Source organism: Trematomus bernacchii, unplaced genomic scaffold, assembly GCF_902827165.1.
Source record: "Trematomus bernacchii unplaced genomic scaffold, fTreBer1.1, whole genome shotgun sequence".
Lineage (NCBI taxonomy): Eukaryota > Metazoa > Chordata > Actinopteri > Perciformes > Nototheniidae > Trematomus > Trematomus bernacchii.
In genome coordinates this window covers 4,390,204-4,399,811 of record NW_022987705.1, presented here as the reverse complement: position 1 = coordinate 4,399,811, position 9,608 = coordinate 4,390,204, and the positions used below count along the sequence as shown (strand labels likewise).

Sequence of the window (9,608 nt, the reverse complement as noted above, 5' to 3'; positions counted from 1 at the left end):
CCCCTGACTTTGTATACTTGTTTCTGCAGATGTCATTGAGATGGACTCGAAGAGAGTTCCTCGGGACAAACTGAGCTGCATCACGCGCTGCAGTAAACACATCTTCAGCGCCATCAGGATCACCAAGAAGGAGCCGGCGTCCGCGGACGACTTCCTCCCCGCTCTGATCTACATCGTGCTGAAGGCCAACCCCCCCCGCCTGCAGTCCAACATCCAGTACATCACTCGCTTCTGCAACCCCAGCAGGCTGATGAGCGGAGAGGACGGATACTACTTCACCAACCTGGTCTGTTTTTATATCTGTGTTCTGTGGAGGACATTCTTAAAGGTCACCTATTATGCAAAATCCACTTGTTCATGTCTCTTCTACATCAACATGTGTCCCCTCTTCTTCATGTCTCTTCTACATCAACATGTGTCCCCTCTGTGTAAAGAGACTCTGAAAGTTTCAGGAAAAAAGATTCTCTCTCTTTTTGTCCTGATCTATTTATATAAAAACCTGTCTGAAAATGAGCTGATCAGATTTTGGCCACTTTATGATGTCATAACGATTTTTTGGCTTGAGTAACCATTAGCCAATCAGCAACCAAGGTAACCCCCCCCCCCTCACCTGAATCTCCTCCTAGACCACCATTAGCCGCGTTCACACCGGAGTACTTTTCACCGTACTTTTCGCGTTTAGTTCCGTTAGTACCCCTTATGTCGCGTTCACACCAAAAAGAGCACTTAATCTCGGGAACTTTTACCCCCATTTTTAGTGCCTTCTGAGAGATGGTACTTTCCTGGGGGAAAAAAGTGCCCCAGTTCTGATTGGCTGGGCGAATTGCAAACCACGCCCCGTACAACTCTGAAATGTTTTGTAGAGCCGCCATTTTATTATCCTGGCATTAGCATTATTAGCATTAGCATTCGCCCAGTGCACAAACGCAGAGAGACTAACTTATGGCAACACAAAATAAAACATGGGAGCGGTGGAGATGAGGAGGTGTCGGCGTTCTGGCGATTTACTCGGAAGGCTTCAGTAGAAGCTGCTGGGAGTCCCAGCAGCTTCTACTGAAGCCAGTCCCCAACTCCGGGGACTTCCGGCCGGGGACTCCGGGTGGCAGTATACGCCGTGAAGTTGTTTGCGGCCTGCCAGTAAACCCAAAGCAGAAGAAGACGAAGTGACTTCAGCGGCTCATTTGCGTAATCTTCCCTCAGGGAATTTATTCCGGTGTGAACGCTATCTGTACTAAGTGCCCTGGGGTAATAAGTGCCGGAGCACTGAGTACGGCAAAGTACTTGGTGTGAACGCGCCTATTGTGTTCTTTTTAACCAAATATCTCTCAGAGGGGCGTGGGGAGTGGCTCCTTATTTTCATCTAAAGTAACAGACAGAGAATCAGCACTTTTGAAACAGGACTGAAACAGAGGGGATTATGGGATGCTGCAATGATCTGTTTGGTATTTCAAGCCAAACACTTCAGAGACATGTTTGTATATATCTGAGACCTATAATATATTGATGAAAAACAGTATCATAGGGGACCTTTAAACTAAACCTGCTGTTTCTCCTTTCACTTCCTGTTCCTCAGTGCTGTGCGGCGGCCTTTATCGAGAAGTTGGACGCTCAGTCCCTCAACCTCTCCCCGGAGGAGTTTGAGCGCTACATGTCGGGCCAGGCCTCTCCTCGCTCCTCAGATGGGGTCTGGTCCTCCGCCCCCCCGCCTGACCCCATCAACCCTGTCCTGGCTCAGCTGAACACCAACCTGGAGGCTCTGTCGGGTCTCAGCACGCGGCAGGAGGCTCTGATGGAGGCGGCTCAGAGCCTGCAGGCCGAGCTGCTCTCCTGGCCCCAGAGCGTACAGCACGAGGTGACCGGCATCCTGAAGAAATACCCTCTGGAGGTCCCGCCTCGACACGTTCCCGCCATCGACGACAACGACGACGTGGACAACGACAACCTGCCGCCGCCCCTCACGCCCCAGGTGTTTTCTGGGTAGTTTAAGAAGGGAGCGTTGCACATAGAGTGGTGCAGTGACGAGTCCTAAAACCCGGAAGTGAGTTAGCATTTTCACGTCCGGTTCCCTCGTCTCAGAGTCAATGGGATTTTTGAACTTGTTTTGGGAAAATAGCTGGAAATAAGGTCTGTCGTTGACACACATTTAATACATCAGCAGTGACCCCACTGGGGATTTTTGAAGAGTTTACGTGTCTGAAAAATGATGGTTGTTAACAAGTGGCTGAATAGGACTACAGAAGTTGTCGAGGCCGTTTTACGTCATTACACCGAACACGTAAACACTCCTCTAAGTTTGTTTGCCCTGTTCTGCTTGAAAGCAAGTACCTGCCTCCTGCAAACTGTTCAAACAAACGCTTCAACTTGTACAACTTTGAATCTGTATTTTTGAATATCGATCTTAAGTTGGCGTGACGTTGAAGTCGTGCGACCCTGCTGTAGTTCATTTATAGCATAACGTCAGAATTTTGCTTCTGGCGATTAGATTTGAAAACTATAAAAGTAGGGCAGACATGTGGAGATTATCCCGCAGAACAAAACGTGCATTTATCAAACAGGTTCGTTTTCCACAGATCTTATTTTTTACAATATTCCAAAATCCTATGGAGAAATCCCATTGCTTTTTTGTCGAGGGAACCAGCAGCTTACTTCAGGGTCGGCCTACAAAAATACGTCATCACTGCACCACTTTATAAAAGGTACTACTGCTCTTTGAATTTCAAGGTAACATATCATCCGCACTAATCTCCTGCTGAGCTTCTTCTGCACCTTAAACGCCCCGATCACCAGAATTATAAGTTCTGCAGCAAAATGTGTTAATTTTAATGCAATAACAGCGATCAGTGGGGATAAATAAACACGCTCAAATCTTTATTTCAATGTTGAGATATGTGCCATTGATCAAAACAAGTTGTCGACAGGGTTCTGAGTTTTGAGCGGACGGAGAAGGAGAAAGACCAAAAAGGAGGACATTTTTGTAGCTTAAAAATGTGGTTTAGTGGTTAAACCTAAGTACTATACTTAATTTGTTAGGTACTTGTACTGTTCTTTAGTATTCTACTGCTTGATACTCCACTACACTCATCATCTGATAAATGTGCATATCGACATAATAAGGACAATACTCAACTTATACATTATATATATACCGGGTTCCTGTGAATCCTTAAGAAGTCTTAAAAAAAAGGTACGAAACTAATTGATCTCAAAATAAGTCCTTAATTGATATCAAAATGTCTTAATCAAAGTCTTAAAGTTAGACAGGGGATGTCAAACAAGTGGTAATATATATTTAAAGTGAAATGCCTTTTGAATGACGGTCAGGCAGGGAGAAGAAGATCGGTCTTAACATTATTCTGAGTGGCATTAAAAAGTGTTTCTTTCAGCACCGGTTGTGTTTCAGCATCCATTTTGATCAAACCTCTTTTCTCCTAAGCGTGGTTTTTAGACGGGTATTAGAGAGGAAAAAGTTATTATCTGTTAGCGAGCTTGTTAGGGTGCAGAGCTTCTTTTCTCCTGCCTTCAGGGATGCTTTAAAAAGAAAACATGTGCAATCCTGGGAACAAAATGTAAAAGCATTAAACTGAAAACGTATTGCACAGATGTCTTTAAAGTCACTTAGCTAACACTGCTGCTCCTTCATCACTAAGTGTCTCCGTAACTAATCACAGTATTTAGTGAATGTGCAAAGTAAAAACAAAGCTAGTATAAACTTCTGTATTTTAGTGATGTGTTTCTGTTTTAGGACAGTTGGTTTTCAACTCTTATTTATTTTCTTCCACCCCTTTATTTTATTTCTTATTCTTTCCTTTATTTTATTCTTTTTCGCTCTTTTTTTTCCCTTTTTATTTTAAATTGTTGAGTTTTTCTCATTATCTTATTCATGTTTTCTTATTTTCACTTTTTCTTGTTTTTCTTTTATTTATTTTTCACCTTTTTTATTATTATTTTTGTTTGTTTTTCTACTTTCCTTTCTTCCCCACACACACATTTTCTCTCTTATTTTTATCCAATTCATTTTTATTGGAGTAATATCCCAACATGATCACATGTCTCGCTGTATTTAATATGATGTGTAATATAATCTGATGAAATCCAGCTGTAACTCAAGAGGCCCTTCAGTTTATTTGTTTGTTTCATAAATGTTTTAACATTTTGCTGTCAGGACTTACTGTATTGTCTCCCTGTTATAATGAAACAATGTAAAAAGCATGTTACATTACATTACATTGCATTTAGCTGACGCTTTTATCCAAAGCCACTTACAATAAGTGCATTCGACCAAGAAGATACAAACTTGAAGAAAACAGAATCATATAAGTACATCAGGTTTCATAGAGCCAAAACATTTCAAGTGCTACTCAACTAGCTTTAGATAAGCCAGCCCTTTATTAGTATATAAGTGCTTTGTTAGTATGTAAGTGCTTAGTTAGTATCTAAGTGCGTGTTTTTTGTTTTCTGTTTTTCATTTTATTGCTCGAAGTGGAGTCGAAAGAGATGAGTTTTCAGTCTGCGCCGGAAGATGTTAAATGAAAGAAACTCTAATAATGTGTTTTAAACATTGATTTATTTGGTCTTTCTGTGATGATATTTGGTGTAAAAACAGACTGGTGAAACTCCACTGCTCTTATACTGGTTTTCTTGCTTGAAGATCATTTAATTCAGTGACTGTTTAATATTTTAATAACGTAAATTACCATATTTTCTCACTAGGGCACCGTTTGGCATTGTGTGGTTTCATACTAACATGATGTTAGCTAACTAAAATGATTGTGTTTATTCTTATGACTTTATTAGGTCTTTAACATCAAATATTAGATTGATTTTTTTAAAGAAAATCATGTATGAACTGTCTACCGGGCCATTTCCGTTCCTACCCTCACCTATGGTCATGAAGGATGGGTCATGACCGAAAGAACGAGATCGCGGATACAAGCGGCCGAGATGGGTTTTCTCCGCAGGGTGGCTGGCGTCTCCCTAGGGAGGTGTTCCAGGCACGTCCAGCTGGGAAGAGACCAAGGGGTAGACCTAGGACCAGGTGGAGGGATTATATCTCTTCGCTGGCCTGGGAGCGCCTTGGGATCCCCCAGTCAGAGCTGGTTGATGTGGCCAGGGAAAGGAAAGTTTGGGGCTCTCTGCTGGAATTGATACCTCCGCGACCCGACCACGGATAAGCGGGAGAAGATGGATGGATGGATGGATGGATGGATGGATGGATGGATGGATGGATGGATGAACTTATTTGAAAGACTTTATTTTGGCCAGATAGAATTTACGAGATTTAATAAACTAACTTTGACTTGAACCTGAGTGCTTACATCTAAGTGTGCATTTGATATTTATAAAACAAAAACATGTCATTCAAGTGTTTGATGACAGATATTGTGCTGGGTTTTTTCAGTTCTAGAAACAGGTATTAAAACAAGCTGTGTGGAACTCTACTGTAAACTGCAAATGAGGAGTACATGTACTAATGGTGGAGGATGTTAACTGTTTCATTTGAGTGAAATAAAGAAGACGGTGAAATAGATTTTGCTGACTGCAAAGAACATTAGTATTTGTACTCATACGACACTGTAAACATGTTTTAGTATAGATTTGCTCGTGTCAAACACAGTAAAGATTGTCTTCAATTCATCAAAGTTGTTACTCCTTTTTGTGAAAAACAACATTGTTTTTCAAGAACTTGATATATAATTGATAAAGTCATTATTATTATTTTCTGGGGTAGATTATTTCTTTAACTACATTTGACTAGTTCTTTTACTACGTTTCAATGCAAGACCTTTACCCAAATGAAGCATCTCCGTACTTCATCCACTGCTGATAAACATAATAAGATGCAAAAACCACGACAAAAAGACTCATCAAATGCATATTTTGCAATTTATTGTTTATTTACTTTTGATACTGTTAGGTGACAGGTGAGGGGTTTCTGGAGAATGACAGCGACTAACTTTCTCCATCAGAGGCCTCCAATGTGCAAAAGTGACGCGATGCAGTTTTAAAGGGCCATTGTCTGAAGTCACAGCTGCAAACAGCAAGTCATGGCTTCTAAAGGAAAGTATTTAGCAGAACTAACTTAAACATTTATCATGAGAGTAAGTATTTGAGATTGGTTTAAACTAGTGTTTGCATCCATTGAAATGTACGTGTCCCTTATAATAATACAGTTTACACAATACAAGATAAATTAACTGCGGATAATGCTCATACATGCTAATATATATCTAAAAACAAAACAAATAATGAACGCTTTATAATACAGAGAATAAGGCAGAGCATATACAGAACTAACCTAAAAGATTTAGTATCAAACATCTGTCAAGTATTAAGACCGCAACAAATAATTCAAAACAGTTTTATAGTATATACAAAAATACTTATGCAAATGCCCCTAGGAATATCTTAATAGAAAAAATAAGAGGAATCTCATCAGGAGGACATCACATTATATCTGAATCATGCACTGTCCCCACAGAGGGGTTTCAGTCCACATGTCTAGTTGTTGCTTTTGGGGTTTTAACTGTGAAATCACTGAGAAAAAAGTAGTTGGTCTGCTGTGCTCATTGGTCCTCGTTCTCAACCTCTGCAAGCTCATCCCGGAGAGACACACGATGATCTCATCCAACTTCTCTCACACTTTGGACTCGTTCTCTACGTTGGCAATGTCTCCGTTCCTCTCCGGCTGCAGGATCTTCCCCTGGTACTCCGGGTTCTTCTTGGTCTCCTGCTCTGACATCTGAAGCCCCTGCTGGCTCAGCTTGCTGGCCAGCGACCAGGTGAAGGGGAGGCGGCTGCGAGCGCTAAAGAGGTCTTTGGCGCTGCAGCTGGGCGTGTTGGTCTCGTAGATGTCGTGGAAGCTGTTGTAGTCCACCTCGTAGAAGCCGTCCTCCAGCGTCAGGACTGGCATGAAGCGGTAGCCCCACTTGATCTCACTGCTGACGTAGGAACTCCTCGCCTGGCACGTCATGCCTGCAGTCACAAGGACAAGGTTTTAAAGATTCAAGATTCAACGCTTTATTGTCATATGCACAGAAGCTAGTGTAGATATGACGATGAAGAACTTAAGTCCCAGGCTCCTCCAACAATGCAACATGAATATATGGGACATAAAACAAATTAAACCAATACAAGGAAAACATTTTTATGAATGGTTGGTTCATCCAAATAGTATAAGAAATGTTTACACCTATATCATAAGTGTTACATTTTCATACACTGCACTGTCAGTTTTCTTAGTCTATTTTAAGCTTGTTTTAATTTCCAATGTTAAGGGTTCTTTACAACATTTCTTTAATTGAATGTGTATGTTATTGGGTTCTTTTTGCACTTAGTCTCAATGTTTTAGGAAATGCACCCATTGAATTGTCTTGTTGAAATGTGCTATAGAAGTAAAGTGGTGAGAAGAGAAGCTTAAACCTAAACTTCTCTGTGATCACCAGCAACGGGATATTGTTATAAACCAAACCCTGTCAAAGAATAACCAGATTTAACACATGTGGTTCCCTAGGAGAAAGAAAATGGCTAGCTTTTCAGAGGTTTCTCTTGGCGGAGAGAACTCATTTCAGGTTTTCAAGCCTCTTTCTTAAAGTTTTGAAAAACGTGAAACAGCTAGAATTGAACTTCCAGGGGTTTTAGAAACATTTTTGTCAACTTTATCTGTCTAGGCAGATTAAAGGATTTAGTGAGTATCCTGGTGACACACTATGTTCATGCTGCTTTGCTACGTGAAACAATGAGGGGGTACTATCCCAAATTTAACACAACAGAAAAAAATTCTGGTACCAAAAGTGAATTGAGTCATGTCTAGTCGAGCACCGCATGGCTCGGCTTTGTACAATGCAGCTGAAACACGGCATATGTAATCTACGCATAATAGGCGTGTGGCGCAGTGGGTTGTGCGTTGGTGTTCGGATCAGGGGGTCACAGGTTCAAACCCCAGGTTCAAACCCCACTTCAGTCAGCATGTCGTTGTGTCCCTGGGCAAGACACTTCACCCCAAATTGCTCCTGGGGATTGCCCACAGTATTGAGTATGTAAGTTGCTTTGGATAAAAGCGTCTAACAAGTGACATGTAATGTAATGTAATGTAATAATAATAACATCACAAATCCGATGTATATCTACATGAAATTATGGGGCCCTTTTGTGGCGGTGACTTGAAGTGCTGGAGAGCTCCACCCTCTCTAAAGTTACAATGTGATGTACTACGTGTTTGATATAATGTGCAGGGTGGTTTGCATACCGCGTATCATGTATATCGTGTATACCATGGATGATGCTCTACCTCTGTGATGCTCCCTTTGTCCGTCTTTTCTGTTCTTGTCCTGTCTCTGGGGTAGTTTGCTGTGGTACTCTGATATTTTGATATGTGATACATTTAGCAGGCTGTGTTGGTATGTATGTATGTATGTTTTTCTTTTTCTGAAAAAACAAATACGATGTATAAACCATCTGGCGTCTCACCTGTGGCCTCCACCATCCCCTCCAGAATCACCACGATCTCCAGCTCTTCCGTGTGCAGGTTGCTCCGTGAGACGTCCCAGAAGGGGCTGCCCTGGTTGATCTCGTGGCAGATGATGAGCGGAGACACCAGGAAGAGCCGGTCGTCGCCCGTGTTGTAACCCACGTTCATGTCCGTCTGGTTCAAAGGGATGAACTCCCCTTCCTTGGTCTGCTTCGACTTGATGAGCTTGGCCCTGATCGAAGCCTCCACGATGTGCGAGTTCCTGAGATCTCCCACTCTGAACATCAGGCACAGCCGTCCGTCTCTCATGGAGATCACGGCGTTGGTGGAAAACACTAAAGTCTCAGCGCGCTTCTTGGGCTGGGAGATCTTTACAAACATGCAACCCACCATGAAGGCGTTCACGATGGAGCCCAGCACCGACTGGATCAAAAGCAGAAGGATCCCCTCGGGGCATTTGTCCGTGATGACTCTGTGCCCGTAACCGATGGTGGTCTCTGTCTCGATGGAGAACAGGAAAGCTGAGACGAACGAATGGAGGTTTTCCACACATGGAATCCACTTTTTGTCAATGTCTGATAAATGGTCTAAATCGCCCCGAACATACGCAATGAACCACCACGCGAACCCGAAGGTGAGCCACGTCACGGTGTACACCAACACGAATATGAACAGGTTGAGCATCCATTGCAGATCTACCAGTGTGGTGAAAAGGTCCGTCAGATAGCGGTACGTCTCACGCACATTCCCGTGATGGACGTTGCACTTCCCGTCTTTCTGGACGTACCGCTGAAGCCTCCTACTGCGGTCCCTCTCTGCTATCTTATTCGGAGGGTCCTCACGGGCCTGCTTTGGCAACTTGTGCGGTTTGAAAGTGGCCGGGCTCTCCACATCCTGCTCCATGGGGTTTCTGGATTGGAGGAATCAAGCCTTTAAGAGCAGAAAGAAGAAACATGGGGTTTAGCAAAGGCAAAGATTAAGAATTGAGTCAATAGTATTATGCGTTTGCAGATGTTCCCTTTACTGTAGTGTGTTATATAGGTTTTTGTGCATGTAAATGGTCTGCAAAGGCTAACATCCCTATTCTCCCCCCCCTGCCTGAAACGCCTCCATTGGACTCCTTTGTTTACTTACATAATGA

At 42.5% G+C, this 9,608-nt stretch overlaps 2 protein-coding genes across 2 annotated transcripts in view; one reads left to right on the top strand and one right to left on the bottom strand.

Moving 5' to 3' along the window:
- Positions 1-2,078, top strand: part of rabgef1 (RAB guanine nucleotide exchange factor (GEF) 1) — a 13,461-nt gene extending 11,383 nt beyond the window's left edge. The window contains 2 exon segments of the mRNA XM_034140444.1: positions 30-286; positions 1,574-2,078. Coding sequence (XP_033996335.1) covers positions 30-286; positions 1,574-1,981 — 665 coding nt within the window. The 3' untranslated portion in view covers positions 1,982-2,078.
- Positions 2,079-5,873: 3,795 nt separating this feature from the next.
- kcnj6 (potassium inwardly rectifying channel subfamily J member 6) lies at positions 5,874-9,394 on the bottom strand. Its single transcript, XM_034140443.1, has 2 exons — positions 8,467-9,394; positions 5,874-6,972 (listed from the first exon to the last, which is right to left on the bottom strand). Exons 1-2 carry the CDS (start codon positions 9,368-9,370, stop codon positions 6,635-6,637), a joined length of 1,242 nt encoding a protein of 413 aa, XP_033996334.1. The 5' UTR covers positions 9,371-9,394; the 3' UTR covers positions 5,874-6,634.
- Positions 9,395-9,608: the final 214 nt, after the last annotated feature.

What these genes read in the sequence shown, in the direction of transcription:
- kcnj6 (XM_034140443.1), bottom strand. Translation starts at nt 9,370, where the DNA reads ATGGAGCAGGATGTGGAGAGCCCGGCCACTTTCAAACCGCACAAGTTG. An exon ending in GGGGATGGTGGAGGCCACAG is followed by an intron (nt 6,973 to 8,466) that starts GTGAGACGCCAG and finishes TTGTGACTGCAG; the next exon opens with GCATGACGTGCCAGGCGAGG.